The 27,732-nt window shown below is 57.1% G+C and overlaps 1 protein-coding gene across 5 annotated transcripts in view; it reads left to right on the top strand.

The window, feature by feature from the left end:
• The window catches only part of ADGRD1 (adhesion G protein-coupled receptor D1), a 126,496-nt gene that overhangs the window by 80,784 nt on the left and 17,980 nt on the right, over positions 1-27,732 (top strand). For all 5 annotated transcript variants that reach the window (XM_074356660.1, XM_074356659.1, XM_010948361.3 and 2 more), the window contains 6 exons: positions 2,592-2,665; positions 6,339-6,462; positions 17,798-17,901; positions 19,472-19,583; positions 21,912-22,065; positions 27,175-27,241. In XM_074356660.1, the coding sequence (XP_074212761.1) occupies positions 2,592-2,665; positions 6,339-6,462; positions 17,798-17,901; positions 19,472-19,583; positions 21,912-22,065; positions 27,175-27,241 (635 nt within the window). The remainder of the gene's footprint in view (positions 1-2,591; positions 2,666-6,338; positions 6,463-17,797; positions 17,902-19,471; positions 19,584-21,911; positions 22,066-27,174; positions 27,242-27,732) is intronic.

Below are 27,732 nucleotides of genomic sequence, written 5' to 3'. Positions count from 1 at the left end.
ACCTGGGACCTAATTAACCTGAGAAGCACAGCAAAGGAGACCACTGACAAAAATGAAAAGACAACCCACTGAATGGGAGAAGGTATCTGCAAATGATACGACCTATAAGGGCTTAATATCCACCATATGTAAACAGCTCACACAGCTCAACATGAAGAAAACAAACAACCCTGTGAAAAAGTGGGCAAAAGAACTGAAGAGACATTTTTCCAAAGAGGAAGTGCAGATGGCCAACAGGTACATAAAAAAGATGCTCAGCATCACTCATCATCAGGGAAGTTCAAATCAAAACCACAATGAGATGTCGCCTCACATTTGTCAGAATGGCCATCATCAGAAAGAACACAGATGACCAACGCTGGAGAGGGTGTGGGGAAGAGGGAGCCCTGCTGCACTGCTGCTGGGAGTGTGAGCTGTGCAGCCACAGTGGAAAAAACAGTGTGGAGGTTTCTCAAAAAACTAAAACTAGAACTACTAGATGACCCAGCAATCGCACTTCTGGGCATATTTCTGAAAAAAAAAAAAAAAAAAAAAAAAAAAACAGAAACACTGAAATTCCAAAAGTTACATGCACCCCAATGTTCACAGCAGCACTATTTAGAACAGCCAAGGCATGGAAGCAACCTACACGTCCGTCAACAGAGGACTGGAGAAAGAAGCTGTGGTGTATTTTTACGGTGGAATACTACTTAGCCATAAAAAGGATGAAAGTTTACCATTAGCAGCAACATGGATGGACCTGGAGGGCATTACACTAAAAGAAATACAGCAGAGAAAGACAAATAGTACATGATATCAATTACATGTGGAATCTAAAAAAATACAACAAACTAGTGAATATATTAAAAAAAAGAAACAGACTCACAGATCTAGAGAACAAATTAGTGGGGACCAGTGGGGAGAGGGAAGCGGGGAGGGGCAAGATGGGGGGAGCAAAACACAGCGCAGGGAGCAGTCCTGGAGGGCGTGCGGCTAGTGCTGCAGGAGGTGGGGGTCGCACTTCGTGTCTTCGACTCGGTGGGTTTCGCACTTTGCAGCTCCCCCCTCGCTGATGGCCTCCTGCTGTGCCAAGTGGCTGCAAGACCCAGGGCTCCGTGTGTCTGCACGGAGCTCACGGCAGGCTGAGAGTTAGGGGGCACAGGAGAAGAGACTCTTTTCTAGCCTTCAGTGGTTCTCGGGTTCATGTGCGTCCCCCGAAGGCCTTGTCCCCATGCCCAGGGTCTGCGATTCTGCGGTGGGGCCCTGGCATGGCCGCTCCAGGTCCCCGGCTGATGCCGGGACAGCCGTGGGGGCCACACTCACGCACCCTCCTTGGCATTGAACGTGGGAAGGGGCGCCAGCCGGGGTGGCCCAGGTGGCGTGGGGACCAGGCCGGGCATCTTGGGCACAGCTAGAAAAACAGGGTGAGAGAAATGAGGGCTTGACCTTTTTAGGGTTTCTTCCTGTTGACTTTCCTGAGCCTGAGGGTGTGTCGCTTGGGCGCCCCGAGTTTCTATAAGGGTTTGAGGTCAGGTAAGCGCATCTCCCCGAGCACCAGGCCCCTCCCTCCCGAACCAGTGGGCGCTCGGAGAGAGGGTGGCCCTCTCGGTTCCGACTTGCACGCTATCTTTCAGCCCAGCTTGGCCGTCCAAACTGGGTGGGCGTCCGGGGCGCCCGTCCATGCAGCTGCAGCCGCGTCCCGCCCGCGGGAAGGCAGAGCTCAGCTGCGCGTTAGCACGGGGCTCCGTGAGTGAGTGAGCAGCGGGCCATCAGGTAAGGGGATTTCGATTTGATCAGGAATCAATTAGCGACCACGTATCCCGGAGTCCAGCCGCCTGTGAGCAGCCCCGGTTTCCGCTGGAGCCGCCGGCTTCCCAGGCTTCCTGGCAACGGGTCCTGGAGGAAGCTCTGCAACTGTTTAGGGCAGTCCAGCTGCTGCCTGGTGCCCCGAGCTGGCATCCAGGAAGTCCCAGGACGAGGCTTTTGCTCTCTCGGGAAAGCGAGAAGCCTAGGAACAGGGTCGTTGATTGATCTGTTCAGTCGTTCATTCTTTGGTCCATTCATTTAATAAATACTCAGTAAGCGCCTGCTGTGTGCCACACACTAGGCGAGGCACTGGGGACACAGCAGGGGGTGACAGCCGAGGGCTCATCATGTGCACGTTCTGGAGAGGAAGTCAGCAGACAAACAAGTGCATGCGTAACACGCTGCGTGGAACGCGATGCTACGAAGAACGCAGCTAAGAGAGGGGGCAGGTTGGTGGTGTTTTGAATGGGCAGGCAGGGTCTCGGGGAGGAAGTAACCTGCGGCAGTGACCCGGAGGGAGCGAGGGAGGGGGCCCTGTGGTTGCCTCGGGGAGGGGCATTCTAGAGGGAGGCTGCAGCAAGTGCAAAGGCCCCGAGGCAGGACCCCTGGTTGATGGGCTGTTGTGGGCAAAGGAGTGCGGCGTGAGGTGGGGCTGGCTGACCACAAGGGTTGAGATGGAAAGTCACGGCTTTGTGTATCACCCACCCAGGGTCTGGTGGGCCGTGGGAGGGCAGCTCGTGCTTCATTGCTGGGAACTCTGCTCCTCCAGCTGGACTGTGAAGCGTATCTCTTCTCTGTCATTTCAGACTCAAAGGCAGTACATCGAGGCCACCAATGAGAGCAACAGAGTCTTCCTGTACTGCGCCTTCCTGGACTTCAGGTACGGTGTGCTCAGGGGGCTCCCGGGGCCGGGAGGGGGCAGAGGAGGGGAGGGCGTGGGGGCCTCAGGGTGCAGGGTGTCCAGCCTTATGCTCGGTCACAGGACGGTCAGGTTATGATCTTTTTTTTCCCCGTTTGTCTCGTATGTTCTCTTTTTCTTACTTCGTTTGGATTTGGGGTATATTTTTGTTGCCACTTTATCTCCACCGTTGATTTCTCGTGTCTTCCTTTTAACTTTTTTTTTTTTTTTTGCAGTGGTTCCCCTAGGGCTTAGAGCGTGTATCTGTAACCCGCCTGTGTCTACCTTTAAACAACACTGTATCCCCCCCGTGTGCTCTGAGACATTGTAACAGCCTTTTCATAATTCTTCTCACCGTCCTTTGTGCCAGTCTTACCACACATTTACCTTTACTGATGCCGTAAATGCACGTGCATCGCTAGTATTTTTGCTTTACATAATCAGTTGTCTTCTAAAGCAATTCAAATTAAGAAAATCATAATTGTATGTTTCCCTTCCTTTTTCTTCCCCCCCTTTTCCAGCTCTTTAATTTCTTTGTGCAGAGACACGTTTCCGTCCGGCATATTCCTGTAACCTTCCTTGCAGTGCAAATTGCTGGCAGGAAGTTCAGTTCTTGTGTTTCTGAGAAAGTATCCTCTTTTAGTTTTGAAAGATTTTCTCGCTGGGCTTAGGGTGCTGGGTCACATTTTTTTCTAGATTTACACTTTAAGAAAGGATGCAAGCCATCTATCAGTACATTATTCTTTTTAAAAGTGAAACATTATTAAAAAGCACGTGTCCCGTTGGACCTTCGTGTCACCCTGATTGCCTCTCCTCTTGCCGGTGGCAGCCACGTGGGGAGACGTGTGTGTGTGTTCTCAATAATTTACGCGTGGTTTATGTTTACGTTCCCAGGAAATGCATGGTGTGGTTTAGCGCCACGTCTTTCCATCATCCCGCCCCTCTTTGCATTGCCTTCTGCCCACGGCTCTTCTAACTGACGCGCAGCCCCGTACGCACCACGTTGCATTTGCGCACAGGAGTGAACTTCTTTCTACTTCCTAGGTCACGGGGCTGGACGTATTTTATGTTGATATCCTCGGCCTGGCTTCCGTCGCAGATTTATTTGCGCCCAAGCCGGGGAGCGAGACCCTTGTCCCCGCGGGCCCCCGGGACGCGCTTCTTGACGCAGGCGCAGAGGCCGTGCCGCGCGGGGCTCAGCTCGGCCACCCCGGCTGACAGCGTTGTCACGCCCGCCCGGCCCCGTTAGGGGAAAGGTGGCCTTCGCGGCTTTTACTTCGCAGTCACTCTGCATAAGCAGAAGACGCCCTTTCCAGCCCTGCGCCCGCGTCCCCCCCAGTTCGGGCCCGCCGCTAACTGAAGAAGGGCGCTCCTGCATTCGGAGGACGGACCAAGGTGCATCTCTGACCCGGCAGCTGGCGTCGCTGACTCCCCTCGGGGACAGTCAGCTGGAGCGGGCGGCCCGGGAGGGGGGACGTGCCCGTCTCTAAGTCCCTCTTATTCCGATGTTCCTGGGGAGGCTTTGCTCCTTAAGCTGAGAGGTCCGCATGGCGCTGGCTGCGCTCTCTGGTCTCCTCTAAATGCCGCCACCCCCCTGAGGAGGGCAGACCGCTTGTCACCAACACTGCCTCCACAGTGGCTGTCCCCGCGTCGCTGCCGTCAGGGTCGGTGCCACTCCCGAGTCACCTCCAGGGGACACCTCCCACCCCACCCTCAGGTCTCGTGTTGCCCAAGCCTCACCCAGGGTTACAGCCACTCCATGTCCTCGTGGGGACACTCCCTGCCTCAGAGAGGAAATTAAAATGCTGCCCGTGACTGCTTTGTCCATGGGACACCGGCAGGAGGGGGCAGGACTGCGTCTTTATCGGTCACCCCCCTGGGACGGCCGCGTTTCTCATCTGCTCCGTTCACGGCTGGCCCTGCAGTGAAAACTGAATGTTAAGCAAAGAGAAACTCAAGCTTTTAAATCTCTTCAACTTCCAAAAAGCTGTCCCCAAGGTCCCCTGCCTTCGGCCCAAGCAAAGGTCTGTCTTTGCTGATAACGCCAAGTTGCAGCTTCTGGGAAGGATCATTTCAGCATCATTTTTGGAATTTGACGATACAGAGAGATCCAGAGAAGAAACCTGCTGTCACCGATATTCTCACCGTAAGAATTAACCACAGTTAACATTTGAGCGTATTTGCTTCAAGTCATTTTTGTCTTGGTTTGTACTTTAAGAAATGATACAAGATTGAAGGAGGGGACAGCTGAGCGGTGGAGCGCATGGTTCCGTCCCCAGGACCTCTGTTAAAAGAAGAAGAAAAGAAATGATACAAGTAATAGGTGGAAACCGTATTCTTTTTTAAAAAAAGTAAAACATTATCAAAAAGCAAACATGTAAAAGACTTTCACATCTCGTCCTGGTCTCCTTCCCTCTCCGAGGGGGAGGTTCCCCAATAATTTGTGTGTAATTTATGGTCATGTCCACAGAAAACGCAGGCTCTTCTTTTGCTTTGTGCCCCTGGCACCATCACTCCATGTTACACGTTGCACATTATGCGTCTGTGTTTCACCCACGCGGACACGTGTTGCTTCTGACTGATGTGTAGAGCCCTGTCGTGTTTGTGTCTGACACGTTGCATTCATCCAGGCCCCCAGGGGACATCAGGTGACTTCAGAATGTTCTCTATCTTATGTCACTGTCATCTGTCATTCAGTAAGTAGCCCAGACGCCCCGCTGTGCGTGCAGCCCAGATTCCCTAGACGAGGGATGCTGGGCTGCAGGACTGGCGTATTCCTTTTTTTTTTTCTTTTTTAATTGAAGTATAATTGACGTACAATGTTGTCTTAGTTTCGAGAGGACAGCAAAGTGACTCATATATATATATATAGACACGTATATACACACATATGCATTCTTTTTCCGATTCTTTTCCATTAAGGTCATTACAAGTTATTGAATATAGTTCCCTGTGCTCTACAGCAGGACCTTGTTGTTTATCTGTTTTATATACAGTAACGTGCATCTGTTAATCCCAAACTCCTAATTTATCCCCTCTTGCCCCTTGCCCCTCTGGTAACCAGAGTTTGTTTTCTATGTCTGTGAGTCTGTTTCTGGTTTGTAAATAAGTTCATTTCTATCATTTTTTTAAGATTCCACATATGAGTGATATCATATGGTATTTGTCTTTCTCTGTCTGACTTACTTCACTTAGAATGATGATCTCCCAGTCCATCCATGTTGCTGCAAATGGCATTATTTGATTCTTTTTTATGGCTGAGTAGTATTCCATTGTATAGATATACCTCAACTTCTTTATCCAGTCATCTACTGATGGACACTTGGGTGGCTTCCGTGTCTTGGCTATTGTATATAGTGCTGCTATGAACATTGGGGTGCAGGTGTCTTTTCAAATTAGAGCTTTCATCTTTTCTGGATATATGCCCAGGAGGGCACATTTCATTTTTACTGGCTATTAGTCGGGTGCTTTCCAAAGTGATCATGCCGAAGTGGTTATACCATTTTCCTCTAAGGAAACAAATCTTGCTTCCTTGTGGCCTGACTGACACCAGGCACATCCTACTCTCGTCAGCCTGATGGGTGAGAACACGGTCTCAGCTCACGGGCCAAGGGGGGCTATCGCGTCCCGCTGACCACTTGTCCTGTGTCCTCAGCTCCGGAGAAGGCGTCTGGTCGAACCAGGGCTGCGCTCTCACGGAAGGGAACCTCAGCTACTCCACCTGCCGCTGCACACACCTCACCAACTTCGCCATCCTGATGCAGGTGGTCCCGCTGGAGGTGAGCGCCGGGCAGCGGGAGGTCCTGGACCACGGAGGGGGGGTGCCCTTTCTCCATCAGTCTGCAGTAGGGCCGGGTGGCCAGTCTCTGAGAGATCTGACTTCCAGGGTCAGTGTTAGCCCTGTGGTTGAGGGGGGCTGCCCACCGCCTTCTGGGTCCCCCTCTCTAAACAGGGCCAGGACGGCGACCCTAGCTGCAGGTTAAGGAGGGAAGAGGCCCCTCCTCGCTGGGCTTCTCTGCTTCAGAATATTTAACTTTATCACCTGCTAGGTCAGCACTAGAGATGAATTTCTTTGGTTTAAAGCAAGCATAGCTGGTAAGGGAAGGAAAAGACGCTCTTCAAGATGCCCCTGGGGCGCCGCCTCTGAACTGCTGCTGTCCCTGACACCGGGGTGTGAATGCCTTCCTTGGCTCCTAGGCCCCCAGAGGCAGATGAGCTTCCTGGTGGGGGCGGAGAGCAGGGAGGGGACAGGGCTTCCCCCAGGATTCCCGAGGTGCAGGGGAGCCGGGTACCTCGAGGCAAGTTTGGTTTCGTCCCACGCTGAGCTGTGGAAACTGGAACATTGATGTGTGACTCTGGGTTTCTGGCTTCTTTTGAAGATTCAGAGGGTTTGGTGTGCGGAGCCAGAGTTTTTACTGGGAGCGGTGGGGCCAGAGCTGGGTGGGGCTGTCCTCCCCCATCAGCCGAGCTGAGCCCACCGCCGGCCACTTGTCAGGAAGGGGCCCTGAGCTCCCACCTCCGTGTGCCTCCGTGAAGGGAGCGGGCGGCGGCGGGTGGGAGATGGGGGCGCCTGCTCCCGCTGAGTCACCTTTGCTGTGTTACCCGCTCTGGCAAACCCACTCCTGTGACGGGGCTGGGGTCCCCACCCGCTCCACGGGGCCTGTGTGTCTATGACAGACTCCATTCCCCGGGGTTTCATAGTCCAGGGGCTGCATCTGTTGGACATCAGCAAATGTCTGGCGAGCGCACGACGCATCAGGTTTGTGAGGGATGCTGTGATTCCGGTAGCGACACCGAGACTGTGGCCGGGGTTTCCCTGAGGACTGATGCCGCGTCCGCCATCGTTCAGCAAATACCTACCCGGCACCCACAGGTGGGCCGGGCCGGGGGGTTCACTTGTGAACAAGAGACACAATGTCTATAAGAAAGACAGAAAAATAAATGAACAATAAGTAGGTAATTTCAGATAGCAGTACAGGTGGGCGGGACACTGGAGAGAGGGACAGAGGAGGAGGGCGCCTTTTCAGAGTGTGGTCGGGGGAGGTGTCTCCGAGGAGGTGACACCTGGATGGCCACCAGGCTGCTTGCCAGCAGCCCCGGGGGAAGCATACTCCAGGCTGAGAAGGGGCAAGCGCGGGGGCGGGAGGTAGACGAGGAGGGGGCGGCGGGCGGCGGGCGGTGGGCGCGAGGGATCTTCACGTTTGCCGAGAGCACGTGGCTGCCACGAGGAGCATGGAGTGGAGGCTCCAGACAGGTTCCCGGGGACGCGGGGCGGGGAGGGGGCGCTGCGCCACCCTCTCCCGCCCGTCCCCACCCGCTCCCGCTCAGCCGCACCCAGCGCTGTCGCTCTGGACGGAGGCCCTTTGCTCTGCCTGTGCCGACGCTTCAGGTGAGGGTGGGCTGTGCCGACGTCCCGGCAGCCCCTCAGCCGGCGCGGCGGGGAGGGCGGGTGCGGCCGGGGGTCCCGACGGCGGGTGGAGAGAAGCCAGGCACTCACGTCGGGTCCTTCAGGCCATGGCTCTTACTTTTAGGGTCCCGAACCGGCGGTTCTTCATAGACCTGAAGGGTGCAGGCCCCCGGCCCCCCAGCGCCCTTGGTGGAGTCTCTGTTCAGGCAGCTGTGACCCCCAAGCAGCCCCGGGGAGCAGTATTTGAAGGTGTGACATCGAGGGGCAGCTGCCCGTCGAGTAACTGGCACCCCGTCCCCTTTAGCCGCCGTCCTTGCCGCGTGCTCGGCCAGACCCCCTTCTCTCGCTGTCCCGCAGCTCCTGCATCCTGGACCGGGCTGCACACTGGGCTGTGACCCACTGGTGGCTGAGGAGATCGGAGTGGTGGGCTGTCACTAGTAATTTAAAGAAAAGTGGCATAAGATGGACCACGTACCAGGGAGCCCTGAAGGGGGCAGGTGGGTCCCTGTCCGTGAGCCCCAGCGTCAGTTACCCCGACTGCACAAGATGCTCGTTTTGCTGGTCCATCCGCTCCGTCGCTCCCTCCGCTGTCCCTGCTTGTCCTAGTCTGCGGTCACGACATCACTCCTGTCTCCTAGCTCGGGCCCCCCAAGATGAGGAGCAGGGCCTCCGTGAGGCTCACGCCCCCACCTCCGTCCTGCACATAGGCCCCCCTGTCCTCCCTTCCGCCGGGGCCTCGGCCCGGGGCTCACCCGGCTCCCCTCCGGTGTCTGGGAGGGGGGAGTCCAGCCACTCACTTTAGAAGAGGCGCCACGCTGCCGCCACGCAGAACCTACGGCAGCGGGGCTGGGAGGGTCAGCGTGGTCCTGTGCCCGAGGCCTCTGCCTGGCGGGTGGAGGAAATGAGGCCCGGAGGGCGGGGTGGCCTGGCCTGTGGTTGTTCACCCTCTATCAACAAAACATGGAATTCTTGGCAAACCCTAGGCTTCGTAGGCGTTATTCAGGAAAAACCACGGTGCTCGTGACCTTGAGTGGGGGGAGGGCGGAGCCATGCCGACAGGGACCCCTGAGAAGGGGCTGCGCGGAGGCAGGTGTGGCCCCCGGAAGGGTGCAGGGGGCTTCAGACACAAAACGTCCGGGGGGGCAGAGGCGGCAGATGCGGTGGGAGTGGGGAACCGTCGCGGCCGGTGGGGACGTGGCGAGCTGAGATCCCCGCCCCGTGGACAGGGCAGCCCAGCAGATCAGACTCCGTGCTGCCCCCTCTTCGAGAAAAGCTGGAGGCTGGTTTGGGGCAGAATCTCCTGGTGTTTAGACACGGCCTTAATTCTTCTGTCTAGGCCTCGTGTGAGGGGTGTGTCCGTGGGCGGGCCTGGCCCGGTGTCCCAGGACCGGCAGCCCTCCCCGCGTGCTCAGGAACCACCAGCTCTTGTGAGGATGCTGACTTCGGCTCCACGGGTCTGCGTGTGGCCTTGGTCCTTCCTTCTAGCAGAGCCCGGGTGGTACCCAGGCACTGCTGGCCCCCGACCACGCTCTGAGTACACCCTAGACACACGTACCTCATCTGTAAAAGTCAGATCCAGCTTCCTGTTCACGTCCGGTGACAATGGCCGGGCCGATTGTTCCAGATTTGAAGGGACGGCGCGTTAGGGTTGGTCTGATTCCAGATGTGTGCTCAGTACAGGTGGGAACATGACCTAGTTTGGGGGTCTGCAGGAGGTAAGTTGCAGAGCAAGCCTGTCAGACTGCCTTTTGGGAGAGGAGTTCCAGGGACGCAGCAAACAGCATGATTTAAAACGAGCCGCAGATGCAGAGCCTGCAGGGCAGGTGTTCTGCGTGTGGGCGTGGCCATCGATGCTCCTCCCACAAGGGCAGCTCTGGAGGGTGGGCACCGGGGGTCACTGGAGGTGGCATGGAACAGACAACCTGCTGGTGCAGCCAGGACAGGACAGGCACCGTTTCAGGGTCTCTTCTCTCCTTCCGGCCTCGCCACGTGGAGGGGGCGCTGTCACCATCGCCATCACAGGTGAGAGTCTGGGGACGTCCCCCAGGTCCCCAGGGAGTGGAGTCTGGACTTGAGCTCTGCTCTCAAATCCCAAAGCTCAGGCTGGTGGCCGTGCCCCTGGACGGCCCGCGAGCAGAGCAGCTTCCTCTGCATCCTTCACACACCGAGGACTGAATCCGGTTTACTCTGTGACGCGGGTGGGTCTGCTGGCCGGCGGGAGTGGGCCGAGGGGCCCGACACTCTCAGGAAGCTGTGTTTGTGCATGTGGGAGGGGGCATGGGAGGCAGCTCAGTCCAGCGAGCTAAAAACATCCGGAGTCACAGAGCGGCTGTGATTATAGACCTGTGACCGCCCAGCGGGGATGCCAGATTTAGACTGTCTGTGGGTGTCTTCGTGGAAGCAAATCATAGCTACTCATTGCCAGGAAAGGTCGAGTTTGAAATGGCTTAAAATTATTCATGCTAAAAATGAACAAAACAAAAGCTAAGGCAGTTATCACAAGTAGACGCCAAATCCGTAGTACGTTTGGAGCGTTAATAAAAACAGCACCAGCGCCTTGTTTCCCTGATGAGTCTGCATCCTCCGGAGCCCCGCCAAGGCGAGCAGGAAACGGGCCTGGGCCCCCTCTGTCCCTTGCGAATCCTGATCGTGGACAGTCAGGATGGCCCGTCGGGACCCCCGTGCAGCCCAGCGCATCTGGCCACTCGACTGTGACTGTTTTCGTTGTCTTCTACTTAACCTGTCCTTACCTTCTTCTCTGATTAAAAACATCATAGTTAATATTTAGCTAGTACGTACACCTTCAAAAACCTCAAGCTGTCAAAGGTATTTGAGTGAAGTCTTTCTCCCACCACGTCTGCCTCCTAATTCCACTCCTGTGAAACCACGGCTGTTACCAGCGTCTCACGCCTCCTCTGTCCAGGTGTGAGTCGTGCCCTGGCCGCAGGGCCGTCCCTGCAGATGGGGCGTCAGGCCTCCTCCCTGCCCCGCAGTTTGCTCCACGGTTGCCCAAGCCCCTGCCTCGTACTTGTCACAGCTGGGTCATGCACAATCAGGAGCCCCGGCTCTGAGGACGTTCGTCCAGGCAGCTGCCACCGGGCACCCAGCTGGGCCGGTCTCTGGCTTCTTCCAGCAGCCCAGTGGTGCGTGCACCATCTTGGACGCACCCGTCCAGAAGAAAGTCCCGGCAGGCGAATCTGTGGGCCAAGGGCACAGGCACTGAAATTTTGAAAGACACCAATACGTAGCTCTCTGGGGACCCCGACCCAGTTTGCACTTCCTCCAGGGGGTGAGAACGGGTGACTTGACTGTAAATGTGAGTCGCAAAAGTGCGGCTCCCTGGCTGGGGCTGTCTGACTTGCGATGTACGTGCATCTCACGCGGGGAATAAGCTTTTACACTAACGCCAGTACCTCTGGGTCCGAGTCCATCGCGCGGGGTGCCAGCCGGGCGCCTCCCTCAAACTCGTTCTCCGCATCTTTAAAATCAGCGAACTCAAATCCAGTAAGAGTTCCAAGAAACTAACTTGTTTCCTATTGGATAAAATTACCTCAAAGTTAATTTGGAGCCGCGAGTTTCAAGAAAATCAAGGGAAAGAGTGGAAGGAGAGACTTGGCTGTGACACTGATCGGAGTACACTGAGAAGCTGCCGTGACCAAAGCGGCATGCCCAGAAGGGAGTCATCGGGACAGACAGAGAGTCCAGAATGGACCCCGTAACTTCTCGACACACCCAGGAGAATCTGTGTTGCAGAATTAAGAGGCAGAAAGCAAGATACTGTGCAAAAGTATAAGATAATATTTGCAACCTTATTTGTGGTGGAAATAACAGAACAACAGAAACATTAACGAACGTAGCACTAACGACTGTGTAAATCCTGACACATCAATGCCAAGGAAGGTCACGTACCTCTATGTTGACAGAGGTGATTGAATCAAGAGATAAGCTGCAGTTATGATTAAAGAATGAATTATAATCGCGCCAGCTGGCTTGACGGAATCTCCAAGGTATTGCGTGAAAAGGGCAAGATGCTGAACGGAGCGTGTAAGTATCTCGTTTTTATAAGACCGGGTCAGATCCCGGTGTGTGCATGGGTTCACGTGGGAGGTTGTGTCTCAGTATATGGTAAGAAGAAAGGTCTAGAAGGTGCATGCTAGGCTGTCAGCAGGGTCGGGGGGCCATGTGGGTCCAGTAAGGGCAGGAGGTGGTGGTGGGGGTCACATACGGGTCGAACCTCCTATTTGGAGAGACTGGACCAGGACCCCCCGTGAGACAAGTTCCTGTTGATGCATTTGTGTGGAATGACCTCAGATGACTGAATAAGTGGCTTGGAGAGGTGGTTGTAAGGTCTGCTCCCCAGGTGAGGTTCTGAGAGCACCTCTCGTTCACGGTCCTTCCCGACACCCAGGGCCACCGAGCCCGGCATGGTGCAGAGGTGGCGTGAACACACGTGAATGAGCGAGTCTGTTCCAGAGGGGAGAGGAGCTCAGGGTAGTACGGGAGCGTCTCCCTGGACGCCGGAACGCGGAGCGCACGCTGGTTTAGTCAGTCACCTGGCTCCTAGGCACAGGGATGGGCAGGTGTGCAGGTGCAGGCAGGTGGGCACCGCAATGTTGGGCATCCCTAAGGACTGACCAGCAGGGGGCGCCGGGAACCGAGGAACAGAGGCTCCCTCGGCGGGGGATGCTCTCGCGGGCTGGTCCAGGAAGGAGGCAGGTGTATGTCACCTGGGGCTTCTTGAGTGCCTGACTTAAGAGCGGAATTTGTAGGAAGGGAAGTCAGAACAGTCAGGCTTTGGAGGAAGTGAGAACAGGAAGGCTCTGGGGTGAAGGGCTGAAGCTACGGGAGTGTCCGGGACCCCCACCCAAGGTTCGCAACCCAGGGGCACCGTCTGGTTGTCTACCGTGGGGAAGCTGTGTGTAACGACAAATGGTCCTGCCAAGGCTGCACCGGGGGGCCTGGGGACGCTCAAGGTGGGGTGGTGGTGGGCATGGCCCTTGCTGGCAGGAGCACCGGTGTGGCTTGAACTTCCTCCAGGTGGCTTCCCCCCCCCCCCCCGCCCCGCCTGGCCCAGGCGCCCCCCCCCCCCCGTCCCCTTGAGGCGTGGGCATCTGTCCTGGGGAAGGAGCAGGAGCGCCGTGTCGGGGCAGGTGCACCTGAAAGCTGGTGCCAGGAAGCCCCGCGCCTTCCCTCAGGCGGAGCCCAGCCAGGGAGCTGGGGTGAGGGGCCGGGCAGCCACAGGCCAGGAGCAGTTCCCTAAGCCAGAGACACAGCCCGTGGTCTGGAGGCTGACTTCGGCCAGTGGACTTGTGCCACTTAGCCCATTTGTCAATATTTCAAAATCCAGATACATTACCTAAAATTTTGGATGTGTGGTTTTCTTACAAAAGCTGCAGGAGCAGCTCTGGCCGCACAGAGTCCCACTCCTGACCGAGCCGCCCTGCCCCCTGCAGATGGGCGTGTGCACTGCAGCTCGCCCCAGTCCCCACCACTCCCTACTGCCTCCCACAGGCTAGGGGCCGGCTGCCACTCACCTTCCCACTGCTGTTCTGTGTTTAGGAAGACGGTGCCATGTTCCTTGTTCTTTTCTAGGGTAGGAAAGTGACATCTGCCAAGAGGAACTTTTGAAAAAGGAAAAGAAGATAAAGATAACTCTTTTTGGAAGAAGAGACCCGCTTGTTTATTATGTATGCAGGCTCCCGCTGGCCTCATGAATTTATATGAGCCGCCTCTCTGGAGGCATTGGCGTTTGTGGTCTCTGACTCAGAGGAATCCATGTCCTGAAGCAAACTCCAGGCTTTTCTGGGCATTTCTAAATCTAGCCACTGACGGGACAGGAAGGGTATGGCTGGGGCACACCACGCCTTCCCGAGGCCGGAGCTGCAGTGGGGGTCCTGCCTCCACAGGACCCGCTTCCCCATCTCTCGGGGCCGGTGTCCCCTCTGGGCCAGTGGCTGTAGGACCCGCCCAGCAGTCACCTGGCGAGTGTAGCTGCCGAAAGCTACTCGCCCTGGCTCTGGCTGCCTGGGAGGACGAATGTGAAGTGGCAGCTTAATTACACAGCGGCCCTGGGGCTGGGCAGTCCCCTCCCTCTGAGCTGTGTTTGTGGTCCTGCGAGTGTAGCAGACAGGCCAGGCCAGCAGCTAGTGCCGGTGGAGGGCTCAGCTCACCCCCGGGAAGCAGTCCCTTCCTCCAGGGTCCCCGCACACGCATGCCACTCACCCGAGGAGCACCCACTACACGGCACCCCTGGGAAGGGAAGTGGGTTCCTCTCCAGGTGCAAGGGCGCCCTCGGGCAAGGTGATCTGGGAGCCACGCCTGCTGGGTGGAGGCTTGGTGGAAATGGGGTGTAAGGAGGAGCAGCGAGGAGGTCCGGGGGTGGAGGGGGTGGGGGTTAAGGCAGGGGCTACGGAAAGTGGGGAAAACGAGAGACGCAGAAAGTGGGGAAAACGAGAGACATATGGGTATGTGTCAGCCGAGGAAGCAGAAGGACTCGGGGAGGGGGGCTTGGAGGGGAGTGGGGACCCAGAAGGACTCTCAGATCCGGGCCCCTCCCCGCCTTCCACTTACCACCTCCACCGCAGCCCCCGCTCCTTCCATCACAGCCTCGTCAGTCCCAGAACTCTCGACCTTATTTATTCATGTTTATCTGTTTCTGTCTTTGCTCAGCATCTGCTTTCCCCATTGCAGTGTGAGCCCCACGCCAGGCACACAGTGGGTGCTTAATACCTGCTTGCTGCGGATGGGAGCCCAGGCCGTCTGGGTTGCCCGCCCAGACCGAGGACACTCCAGTCTATGAGCAGTCTTCAGGGTTTTCAAAGGGCCTTTTAATCACCTCTCCTGTTCAGCTTATGGGCTCACTTTATAATTCACGGGTCATGGAAAAGAGGACCTTCCGATGCCTTATGTTCTGTATGAGCATTTCAAGGCTGCCCCGCTGGGGTGTTAGCTCGGCTCAGGAGAGGGGCCACAGCTCACTCTTCCTAGTGTTGTGCCTGGCATAAGGCTGGCTTTGGCTGGGGCTGGTAAAAGTGTGGTGAAGAGTTGGTTGACGGTGGGTTTGGCTGATAGTGGGGTTGGTTAATGGTAGAGCTGGTTGATGATGGGGTTGGTTGATGGTAAGGTTGGTTGATGGTGAAGCTGGTTGATGGTAAGGTTGGTTAATGGTTGAGTTGGTTGATTACAGGGGTTGGCTGATGGTGAGGTTGACCGATGGTAAGGTAGGCTTATGATAAGGTTGGTTGATGGTGGAGTTGGTTGATGGTAAGGTATGCTGATGGTATGGTTGCTTTATGGTAAGCTTGGTTGGTGGTAGGGTTGGTCAATGGTAAGACTGGTTAATGGGTGAACTGGTTGATAACAGGGTTGGTTGATGGTGGAGCTGATTGGTGGTGGCGTTGATTGGTGGTGGTGCTGGTTGATGGTAAGGTAGGTTGATGATAAGGGTGGCTGATGGTGGAGTGGGTCGATGGTGGGGTTGAAGATCCCATGGTGCAGGACTGGGTAGGTGTGGGTCTGAGGCTAAGGCTGGACTTCCGTTTATCAGAAGCTCCAGGCAGAGGGTGCACAGAGAACAGGTAAAGATTTCAGTGAGTGTGTCTGACCAGGCACAGCCCTCGCGCATGGGAAGCTTCTGTATTGTGCAGTGAACTCTCGGTTTAGCCCACCGGAACCTCGCCACCAGTCTGTGAATGGAGGAGGTAAAACTTGATCATCTCTCTAAGAGGCATATAAACAGTGCTGTAGACTAAATAAATCTTTCATAGTGAATCAGCAGGGGAGTCAGAGGAGTACACTTGAGGGCTCTTTCCACCCTGAAACTGTCAGCAAAAACCTCTGGAAAACCATTATCCTCGGTGCAACCCTGCTGTTCTCAGAGCTGTGGGTGCTGAGACAGTGAGAGTGTCGTGAACATGATCTCTGTCCTCAGCTCCCCATCTCTCCAGGAGAAAGAAGACATGCAATGTGACAGCGGCAGCGAAGAGCGGGGCACATCCCACCGGGGGAAGAGAGACGATTGAAGCAGAACAGACATGAGCAGGGATGGGGCAAAGCCGAGGCCCTGTGGAGCGGAGGGCTCACGCAGAGAACCTGGGCTCAGAGTCCCACTAGGGAGGGGACTGCCCGGGGACAACGGGTGAAGATGTCCCCGGGGCCAGGCAAGCCCTCGGACGCAGGCACATTGCTGCCCTTCACTTCCTGACGTGGCCGTCGATTACGTTAATTCCGGCTTAGTGGGTGCTGCACAGGAGGACCTTAGTTTCCAAGACCAGCGGACGGTCTGACAACGTCCATAAACTCTTGTAACGGACACTTCCCTGTGTCTCCAGGCAGAAATCATTGGCATGGTAACAAGATTTTCCAATTGCCTTATGAGACAACAAAGAAGCGTTACACATTCTGTACAATGTTAGTGTTTTCTCATTTGGTTTTAGTCTCCGTTTCTGAAAAGTATCACTTCAGTGACAGCAGCTTCAGAAGAGGTGCTCTCTTCTCGTCCCCCAGAGAACCTGAGAGATACCAAGCTATATATGTGTATTCATATTCATATTTATATTTATATTTATATTTACCTGCAGGATTTCTCAGAAGCCTTAAATTGCTTCTAGTCACCAAAAGCCTTTAGAGGCAGGGAGAGAGTGCAGCTTTCCTGAAACTTATCTAACGCCAGAAACCTCATTTCACAGGAGACGAGCAACAGCGTCTCGTGGGAACCAGAGTGTTAAGATACAGAGTGTGGGGATGTGGCCCTAGGAATACGTTCCCATTGCCTTCCTAGGACATTTGATGATTCAGAATGCCACCTGCAGACAGAGAAGGCCAGGGCTGCAGGGCGTCCTGGCCCAGGCTGGAGGGACCTTGACGTCTGGTGCTGAACACAGGCGCAGAGAGAGCTCCCGGCTGGGTCTCTGGCGCCGACGGAGCCGTGAGCCACGGCAGGAAGCCCACGCCTCTGCGGGGACAGGCTCCGGGAAGCTGGTCTGCTAAGCATGCGATTGAGGGAGCATGGAGCAATTTGGCTCCCAGGGTCAAACGTGTGTGCCCTTGAGACGCCAGTTCCCAGAGCCAAGGGAGCTGCCATCTGGGGTTGTGCTGTTAGGTGAGCTGTGGTTTCCGTCACTCCCCATTGTGGCTTTGCAGCTGCTAAACTCACCACGTTTGTTTATGCTCTACCCGGCGTCAGGGATTATAGCAAAGTCCTCCAGCCAGGAGTAGTCACAAGTCCCGGGTCAGCAGCTGGGACAGGGTCACGCTGGGACTTGAACCCGGGGGTCTGGGTCCTGGGTCCGGCTCTTAAGCAAACCCTACATCTCCTGTGCAGCTAAGGGCGTTGCAGTCCAGACGCGGGGGTGCAGGGCAGGCGGGCTGGGCAGGGATCGGCGGGGGAGTGGAGGGGCTGGGCAGTGGCAGGGCAGAGGCTGGACGGATGGGGGAGTTTGAGTGGTTGGCGGAGCCATTTGGAGCATCTGAAATGTGCAGAACTGAGGGCCAGCACCAAAGAACTGGACCTCCTGGTGGCCGCAGTGGGGCACCTGGGGAGAGGCAGGGGCTGGTGGTCACCACCAACTCACGGCACAGTGGCTGCCTCATGTTCGGCTGTGCATTGGCCCCGGGACCCTTTCCAGCCTGAAGCCCCCCATCAGGGCCAGTCCCCCTCCAGGACCGGGACCGGCCGGCTGACCACCTCTGCTTTGCTTCCCGCACAGCTCGCTCTCGGACACCAGGTGGCGCTCTCGTCCATCAGCTACATCGGCTGCTCGCTGTCGGTGCTCTGCCTGGCCCTCACGCTGGTGACCTTCGCCGTGCTCTCGTGAGTCATCTCCTGCTCTCCCCGGGCTCCGGGAGGTTTGGCGGCTTTGTGTAAATGTCAGTGCCACCCCTGCACCACTTTAGTTTCACTTGTACTCGGGACTCTGCCCACGGTGTGCGCCAGCTGGGCAGTTACTGTTTGTTTCGAGATCTGGGGTGCAGGGAGGGCGCTGGGGGGTGGCTACTGGAAAAGGGACGAGAGCGGAGGGGTGCAGAACTGGAGGACACCTGGCTTAGGCTAAGCTGGAAAGTTCTGGAAAGGTCCCCAGCCCACAGGGCTTGCTGACCACTGACTGGCCAGCTGAGAGCCAGGATTGAGGACCTGCTCCCTCCAAATGGTATCAAAGCAGCAAGATCCCGTGGGGCGGGGCTGCGGGAGGCCCTCCGGGTGAGAAGATGGGGTTGGGGGGACACCTCCCAGCCGGCCGAAGCCACATCGCCCCATCACTGCTTAAAGCAGTGGAGTGGAGGCTGGCGGCTGGTCCCTCTGCAGCCCTCTCTGAACTGGGACAGGAAAGTGAAGCGAGGGACCTGCGTCTGGGCGGACAGCTGGGAAGTCCTGTTCGCGCACCGCCTCAGGCCTGCTGGGCCTCAGGGGCGGGGGTTTTACTCACACCCGGGGGGGGGGCTCACACTCTGGGGCTGCTTGGGAGTTTATACCTGCCCCCCCACACACCTTCCTCTGCTGGTGGGGGTTCCTCCTGGAGGCCAGCGCCCCTCCTCACCTGCCCTGTTCCCTGAGGACACCCGCCACCCGGCTGCGTCTGTGACTGGGGTTGGGGGCCCAGGCTGGGCTGATCGGGGGCTGCAGCAAAATCAGCAGGCGAGGCAGTCAGCTTCCTGAGCCCCTCCTTCTCTTCCGCCCCCCGCTCTGGAACCCCGGGCGCTTTGAGGGGAGGTGGGCGGGTGTGCAGATGACCACACGGGCTTCTGGTGGGATCTGAGCCAGGTGAGAGGAGACAGACGTGGGTTTGGAGGGGCCCCAGCCTTACAATCAGGACGTTTCTTCTTTGATTCCCTCACCCCGCCCAGTTGTAGTCAGCGCTGAGGACAGGACGCAGCTGTGCCCAAGGCAGATAAAACCTGCCTGGGTGGGGAATGGGGGCCGGACGAGGAGTGAGGACTCAAAGGCCTGAATAGACATCGTCCCAGCTTTCAGAGCCCAGCCGAGAGAGCAGTTTAAGAGGGGCTGGATGTCCTCTGCTCCCTCTGGGACGCTCTCATCCCCGGGAGGCCTGTGAAGGGAGTTTACTGCGGAGGAGCAGCTGGTGCAAAGGCCTGGAGGCTGAGCAGACTGGAGGTCCTGGAGGACCAGGAAAGGGTGTCTGTGTGTGAGCAGGAGAAGGGACAGGGGTCAGAGCGATGGACAGGGGTCAGGCCCTGCAGGGCCTGCGGAAGGAGCTGGGTCATTTCTAAGAGCAATAGGAAGCCACTGCAGGTTCCCAGCCTGGAGTGGCTACATCTGGGAGGCTTATAAGGACATCTTCGGCGGCCCTGGGAGGTGCAGTACCGAGCAGCCGTGGCTGAGCCAGTGCTGGTCCGGGGCCTCACCCCTGCCTCTCTGTCCCCAGCTCGGTCAGCACCATCCGGAACCAGCGCTACCACATCCATGCCAACCTGTCCCTTGCCGTCCTGGTGGCCCAGGTCCTGCTGCTCATCAGCTTCCGCTTCGAGCCGGGCACGGTGAGTAGGCGCCCTCTGTCCCATGGTGTCAAAAGTGGGCCTCCCTCCTGCCCCTGCCCCTCCACATCACCAGGGGTGGTACCTTCTCCTGCTGGTTTCAACTCAGAACTCAGACCACATCCCCCAGACAGCAAGACTGTGGCTCCTCAGGGACAGTGACAGGCGGGTGCTGGAGTCCCTGCTCAACATCAGACTCAGTGATGAAGACACGTGTGGCCCACGGTGTGTGGGGCTCTGTGCTGAGGGCGCCATAGATCCACCCAGTCAGTCCTCGTACCAGCCCACGAGGTGATGCTGTCAAAACCCTCCTGCTCTAGACGCAGGACTGAGGGCTACCGCAGCTCGCCCAGGGTTACCTGGTAAGTGCTGACTAGGGTCTGACCTTGTGCAGTCTTGCTGCAGACACTGTCCTCCCTCCTGCTCTGACCACCCACAGCCGCACCCCCTCTGCCTGCCGAGGGTGGGCTCTCGGCAAAGGGACGGGGAAGACCCAGACCCACCATCTCCCCGCCCTTGGTATCGCATGAGGGTTCTCCAGGGACCCAGGAAGTCTTAGATCTCACAGAAGGTAAAATGCTGAGGCTGAAACGGCCCAGGCTTGGGTGACATGGGTTATAACCACAGCCGATGAGAGGGAGAAGCAGAGATATGCTTGCCCCACACAGGAAGGAGGGAGAGGTGGTTCTGGGGAACCGAGCAGTGTAAGTCAGTGGTCCTGGGATGCAACCCGGATTGGCCGATGTGGGGTGAGCCCTTTATCCCACATGGTGAAGGTCAGCAGAGCCTCACTTCTCCCCACCCATCAGGGTCCTCAGCCCCACCACCTTTCCGGGGGTGGCTGCCTCCAGACGGATCCACCCTCCTCTGCTCACAGGTTTAGGGTTTCATCCAAGCACCTAAGAGTTCCTGGCTGTGCCATGGACAGGTGAGGGCGGCACCAGCCTCATTCTCTCCTTCTGGATGCATCTCAAGCTCCACTGTCTATCATCACATGGGGTTCCCTAAAATGCAGGTTTGGGTTCAGGTCCCACTGCGTGGTGGCAGCAGGAGGGAAAGCAGTCCAGGCACCCCATTCCGGATGGTGACCCTGGGACTGGGAGAGCTGCTCCCTCCGCGTATCTGAAATCCCAGGCAGGGCCGAGTGGTCCTGCTTCAGTGATCCGCCCACTGGGGGACCTCTGTGGCAGACGAGAGGTAACTGTGGTGGTTGGTCTCACCTCACGCAAAAGGGGCAGCTGGTCCTAGAAAAGGCAGGGCCACCGGTGCTGGGACCACAAATACAATATATGTGTCTCATTTTTGTATCTCAGTGTAACAGGTCCTGATAACAAGAAACATGGCATTTCAGCCACTTGTATATGCATTTTTAATCTGTGAATTAACTGACCGGGGGTCCTTGGGAGGACGTGGAGCCCCCCACCGAGGTGGTGGTTCTGGTTTTCATGTTTGTTTTCCTCCCCGGGGCTCCCGGTTCCCTGGACCTTTTATCCGAGCTCCGGGATGGGTGGCTGCTAACTCAGAGAGCACAGGGGGATCTCTGATCTGGGGTCCCGGGAGAATCTGAGACCGTGTGGCTGAGCCTGGAGTTACGGCCGACACACCAGGGAGCAGGGGGGGCCAGCAGAGCCTGGCTGCCCTGAGCAGGGAGCCGAGCCCGCTGTGCTGAGCAGGCCCCTGCCCTCGCTGGCTCCTCGGAGAGAAGTCGGGGGCCGCCTTCTGGGTATGGGCGCTGCGAGCAGCGGGAAACAAGACACTGCAGGGAGTTGGCGCATCTCTGTCCATTCCCCTGCTGAGAGCAAACTCTAGGGAAGCCCTGGGTCACGCAGGCCTCTTTCAGCTCCGGGGGGTAACTGACACCCTGAGGTGGAGCCGGATCGCAGGCTGCTTGCTCCCTGGCCCTCCACTCCCTTCCCCTCCTGGGCTCCGCCCTGCCGACCTTCCCTCTGGCACCCAGAGCCCCAGGCTCCCGTCCTGACCTGTTCCCTGGGGGCCCGCCCACCCGGGAACCCACCCCATTGGGCCAGGTGGGTCACATGCCTCCTCCTGACCAATCCTGCTGCAGGGTGGAGATGTTCATGCTGATTGGCTGGGCTTGGATCCCTGCCCTCTGCTGAACCAATTGCTGCGCCTGGTGGGGGGATCTGATGCAGTGATTGGCTACTGCCTGAGTCACGTGTTCCACCCAAATCACTCGGCCTGGAAAGGCAAGACGTGACTCCCAGGAGAAAATGAGGCCACGTGTCGGGAAGGTGCCCCCAGGAAACGGATCAGGGAGGCCGGGACCTCTGCTCACAGCCCGAGGGCGCTTACCCTCTGCTCTGCTCCTAGACCCCGTGCCGGGTGCTGGCCGTGCTCCTGCACTACTTCTTCCTGAGCGCCTTTGCGTGGATGCTGGTGGAAGGGCTGCATCTCTACAGCATGGTGATCAAGGTCTTCGGCTCGGAGGACAGCAAGCGCGGCTACTACTACGGGATGGGCTGGGGTAGGTGGGGGGGCGGGATGGGGCGCGGGGGGGATGGGATAGAGCCGGGTGGGGTGGGGCGGTGGGTTGCCCTTTCACCTTCCTGTGACGCACCCGGAAGAAGCCAGGTTGCTCTTAGCCTTCAGCTTCCCCACCCTTTTTCAGAAAGGTCGGTTCCCATGGGGAGCGCTTTGGAGTTCTCTGTCCTCGGGGTCGGCTTCCCTCCCACCTGGGGAAGTCCCAGAGGCACTGCTCTGGGGCCAGGGCGTGGACAGTGGCCCGCTTCGCTTGGATTGATGCCCCTGCTTTAGTGCAGGGCACTGGGCAGGGGAGGTGGCCTCTAATGTCAGTGGGTGAGTGTCCCGAGGTGAGCACACTCAGGGACCATATTCTCGACCAGTCACACCTGGGATAGTCCCAGATGAAGGGACGGAGGGAACCCTGGTCTCCTGGTCCCTCTTACCTGGAAGAGTTTCTGCAGCATGGCCCTGGGGAGAGTAATAAATGCAGACAGCCTGGCCCAGAGGTATCGTGGCTCTGGGCTGGGCCCCAGGGGAGGGAGCCTGTCTCACCGGCCACACCTGCCTGGAGTTGTGGCCTAGGTGTCCCAGCCTGAGTTTTTGTTTTTTTCTTTTTCTTTTTTTTTTTTTTTTTTGTTTTTTGTTTTTATCCAGACTTAGTAGATTTTCTTGAATCCTTTTTTCTTAATTTGCTGTATGCCCTTGGGTAGTTTTACAGAGCTTTTCCATGGCCGTGCGTTTTTACAGCTAATTTCCACCAGCGGTGGTGGTCTCACTGAGGGGTGGTCTGTGGAGCTGCCCTGGGAGTCACGTCCCTATGGACTCGGCTTGTTTATTTCGCTTCCTCCTGCACAGCTGGAGGAAGACCCCAGAGCACGGGGTAGTTGACACCGGGCATTCCAGCGTCTGCTCTGAATCATTAATCCGACATAGGGACCTGCTGCTCGTTTCTGATTTTCTTCAAATAGACTTAATGGTCACAGCCCTCATTGTGCAGGGAGCAGACGGACGTGTTATTTTGTGCTCTGAGCTGCCTGATGGAACTTACTTGGGGATGTAGTGGAGGTAAATTACACACCCCTCCTGCCTTCTCCAGGGAGACTGGAGAGGATCATTGGGTGATGTGGAGAGAGGGGACGCGGCAGCCACCTCCAAACTGGTGTGGTCGCCGCTGATGCCCTGGGCCCAGCCTGTGAGCAGGCTTGCTGTTCCTGGTGCAGTTTTCCACCCTGGGCCCCCAGAACGAATGTCTTCTCCGCCCCACCCTCCCCTTGGTGAGCCCAACTCAGAAGTGACCTTCTCCTCCAGTCCTGCCGTGACTCCCTGCGAGAGCAGGGTTACTCCTGCCTCTGACTTCCGACTGCACGTAGTGAGGGTTGATAGGACAACATGGGACCCACCACCTGCCGTCCTGAGGTCCTTTATGGAGATGATCATACAGTGTAGAGACGCACACACACCCCCCGCAAGCCAAGCAGGGACAGTTGAAATGAATTAAAAGTGTGAAATTTGTCTCTCCGGTGAGAGGAGCCATCTCTGTTGGCTCAGGATGGAGGTGGTTGGTCAGGGGGTCATAATCCAATCCAATCCAGCTGTGAAGGATGCTGGAGATAAAAATGAGACATGAAAGAAATTCATCACCAATGTTTAAAAATCGAGAGATCTTACATAAAATTATAGAGTTCTTTTAAAAAATGTGATGATCTGGGAACCCTGAGCTTCCATTCCTGCTTGACAACGTTAGCTGTGAGGTTTCTGATGCCAGCATCTTCCTGGTGGGTGTCTGCGTGGGGAGCCCCTGTTAGAAGTTCTCTGTGAATGGAGCGCTGGGCTGGGATCCAGCCGGCCTGCCGCCTCTTGTCTCCACGTCAGCTTCCCCTTAGCTGATTTCATCAGGGCTCGTGACCAACCTCCAGCCTTCCGATTGGGTCAGACTCAGCTCTGGTCTAAGTGAAGACCGTCTGCAGTGGCTGGGCTCTCTCCACATGCAGTTATTGATTAAAAAGGAGCTGGAAGCTGGCCCAGGGCGTGGGAGAGTTCACGCTACGGGAGGGCCCCTCGGAGAGGCTGCTTCCCCGTAGATTTCCACCCTGCTCTTATCCCGACCTTCTAACAGCATCATTTTTGGAAACCAAAAGACTGTGTTTTCAGAGGAGGTGGCATGGAGGTGTCAAATTAACAACATACCCAAGGTTTTGTTGTACGTCAGCCCCCCTGCTTGAGCTTGTAAGATGAGTGGAATGTAACCTCTGTCCTCAAGGAGTCCACATGGGAACCGGGGAGGTGAGTGATAAACAGTCGAGAGTTTACACGTCGGTGCAGCAGACAGAAATCTCTGACCACAGACTCAGAAGAGAAAGAAACAGAACTTGCTTTATTTTTCTCTATTACAATTTCTGTTGTGAGCCCCCACTCATCTTGGGGTGAACACTTAATCTTAGTTCATTCTGAGCCCTGCCTTTCTTTGCAGTGGTGCTGGTGTACCAGGAAGATGACAGGTGCCGAGACCCTGGGAGGTGTATTAGTCAGGGCAGGCTAGGTAATGCTGCTGTAACAAGCAGTCCTGACTCACATTGGCTGAAAACAACAGTGTTTATTTCCAGATTACACTACATGTCCTCAGTGGGCTGGCCGTCACCTGAGGGGCTCTGCTCACAGCAGTCACTCAGGAGCCCAGGGTGATGCAGAAGGCGCTGCCTTGAGCCACTGCCATGAGAGGGAAGGTGACATGGGCAGATGTCACCCTGGAAATGAAATACTCAGCCATTAGAGGCGTGTGTCACTTCTGTTCACAACCCACTGCCCAGAAGGAGCCGGTGGCCCCCACACCCCCAGGGTGCAGAAGTGCAAACCTCCCACACGCCCAGAGCAAAGCGTCCGGAATGTGGCACCGGTGATGTGACGGGGGAGGAGTGGACCACTTGTCTCCTGGCATTGCCATCTCAGCCCCTTCTCCGTCAAGATATCCCCGCCCCTCTGTTGGGTTTCACATCGTCCGTTGCCTCAGGTCTCCGTCTGTCTGCCTGGGCCAATGTCTCATGGCAGGTGCTCCTTATGGTCAGGCCTGCGTCACCCCTCCCTCCCTCCTTGGTCTCAGGAGGCAGAAGCCAGGGAGGCACCGGTGCGGTCCCTCTGAAAGGTCGCCACATCCCAGAGGGCACTTCTTGAGCCCCATAGAGTAGGCGTCCACACGGCAGGGCCAGGGGGACCCCACACTGCCTGCAGAAGCAGGTCCCGTGCCTGCGTGGGTTATCAGGGTGTGAATCTCAGGTGGCGGCGCCAGTAGAAAAGGCATCCGAGCTGCTTCATAATAGTGGAGGTTGTTCAGGGGGCGGCCTCACACATCGGCGCCTCCTTGTTCACACGCACGGCCGCCTCTCCTGTGAGCCTCGGCGCAGCCCGGCGGGGAGGGCTGTTAGCTCCGGTTCCAGGGTGAGAACGTGCTGGCCCAGAGGGGTTCATCCGGGCCCCTGGGCTGCACCGGGGTCCAGGGTGGGCCTGGGAGCAGAACCAGGTGCTGTTTGGCTCCGCAGCGCAGGCTGTTCCATGCACTGCTCTCTTCATCCTGCTCCCCTCTGTGAGCCTTTTCTTTTCAACAGCACACACGCTCAGCCGGTCTCTGTGGCTCCTGCAGCCTGCTTCAGAGAAAGCAGAGAGTAGGGCCTGCCCTCGTCTCAGACAGACCCTTCTGGTCACCGTCCCGGTGGCCTGGCCTCTGCCAGACACGGAGGATGGTGCAGGGGGAGGCACGGCAAAGGAGCGTCAGTTTGGGATTGTAGGAGACATGCGTCAGTTGTGGGTGCAAAGAATCCTCGACTCCTCCACTTAACTTTGGGCAGCAGAGACGCCAGCCCCTGACTCGGGCACCTCTGGTCCCTACTGCCCCTTGCAGAACCCACCAGCAGGGGCCCCTGGGGACGTGGCCTCGGCCCCGTGTGTGCACCTGCTGGGCTGTCCCGGGACCCGGTGCTCCCACAGCGCCTGCTCCTCCCACCCCTGAGGCTCGGGCTTCCTTCTGGAGGATGGGGGGCTCTTGGTCCTTGATGTCCTCAAGGCCCCTCACCACCTCAAGTCCCCCGTGCCCTTCTCGCCCCAAGTAAGCCAGGCAGCAGGGGTTCCCTGCATTGGCCGAGGAAACCGAGGCCCTCGGTGAGTGGGCAGCGGACCCCAGGTGCCCCACCCCTACTCGCTTCCTGCAGCTCTGGGCCCATCTGAGCGGGAGCACCCCAGCCAGAGGCTCCAACACCGAGGGAAGGCTCCAGCTTCTGTTAGCTCATGCACGCAGGTGGAGACCACGAGCGGGGCAGTGGGGTCAGCGGCGAGAGCACGTCCTGGTCTGTCCGCCTCTCCCTGGAAGCTGGTTGGTCCCCTTTGAGGGCCTGGCTGCTGTCTGGTCCAGCCCCTCTGTGACGCAGTCAGACTGTCTTGACATCAAGACAAAGTGTCAGAGATACAACTCTCCAGAAGTTCCTTTTCAAAGACGTTATTTAAAACCAACACCGAGAGGGCAGGCGTAGAGCTGACTGCACCCCCAGAGGTCGCAGGAGGGCTGCGGTGTCGGGGCGCCAGGCCTGGAGCCCGGGACAGGCATCCCTCTGGGTCCAGGGGACCTGGGGCAGAGACCACCCATGGGTGGGGCAGACTCAGCCAGGGCGCAACGTGCTGCGTGTTCCAGTGTGTTTCCCCACCCTATTTTATTTTATTTTTTATTTTATTCTATTCTATTTCATTTTATTCTAGTAATAGGCAAAATGCAGTTTCCTTGTCGAGAGCCCTTTCTCTCCACCACCCTCTGGAGGAGAGGGTCAGTGGGTGGAAAAAGCATCCGTTTCTGTCTCTCCTCCCGGCCCCCGCCCCTCATTGCACAGGGGGCAGGGGGAGGGGCTGCTGCGCTCAGGGCCCTGCATCAGACGGAGCCCTGAGGACGCTGCTCTCCCAGCAGCCAGAAGTGGGTTCCTTTCAGATACAGAAATCGATTCATAACAGATCTGCCTTAAAATGCACACGCGTGCGCGCATTCTTTCTATATATTGGGTATGAAATGAATCAGCGAACAAACGATTAATCAGGAGACTGGAGCTTATAGACGATCCTCTCTCATTTTCTGCAGGTTTTCCTCTTCTGATCTGTATCATTTCAATAGTCTTTGCCACGGACAGTTACGGAGCAAGTAAGAAGTAAGTGAAGGGGACAATCTCTGTGTTTGGCGGGGGTTCCATGGGAAGCAGCGCTGTGATGGGTCCCCGTGTCTTCCCCTGTTCTTCTGGGGGAGGGTCTGCACAGGGCTGGCATCCTGCAGGCTCATAGACTGAGAAACACCCCCCTGCTGTGCTCTGGGCACTCTCCCACCTTGGAACTAGCAACGGGGGGCTCAGAGTGCTTGCAGGATCGGGTGGCCAGTTGGAGTCTCTGATCTAAACTTTTTCATCCATGTGGTTTCCTGGACACACAGTCCGGTCACCCATGGAGCCCAATTTGGTGACCCTTTAGTCCTTTGTTGGAGTGGTCGGTGGGCGATTGCCTAGCACACAGAAGGTGCCCGTTGAATTACAGCCGAGTTAGTACATGATGGCTTGAGTTAAGTGTGGCCCAGGGTGGGCCCTAAGGTTCTCATCGCTTGGGCAGCAGCAGATGGGACTTTGAGGGGCTCCAGACCTCATGCCGTCAT

This window comes from Camelus bactrianus, chromosome 32 (genome assembly GCF_048773025.1).
Source record: "Camelus bactrianus isolate YW-2024 breed Bactrian camel chromosome 32, ASM4877302v1, whole genome shotgun sequence".
Classification (NCBI taxonomy): domain Eukaryota; kingdom Metazoa; phylum Chordata; class Mammalia; order Artiodactyla; family Camelidae; genus Camelus; species Camelus bactrianus.
Note: the sequence above shows the minus strand (reverse complement) of the source record. Positions and strands in the feature narration are given on the sequence as shown.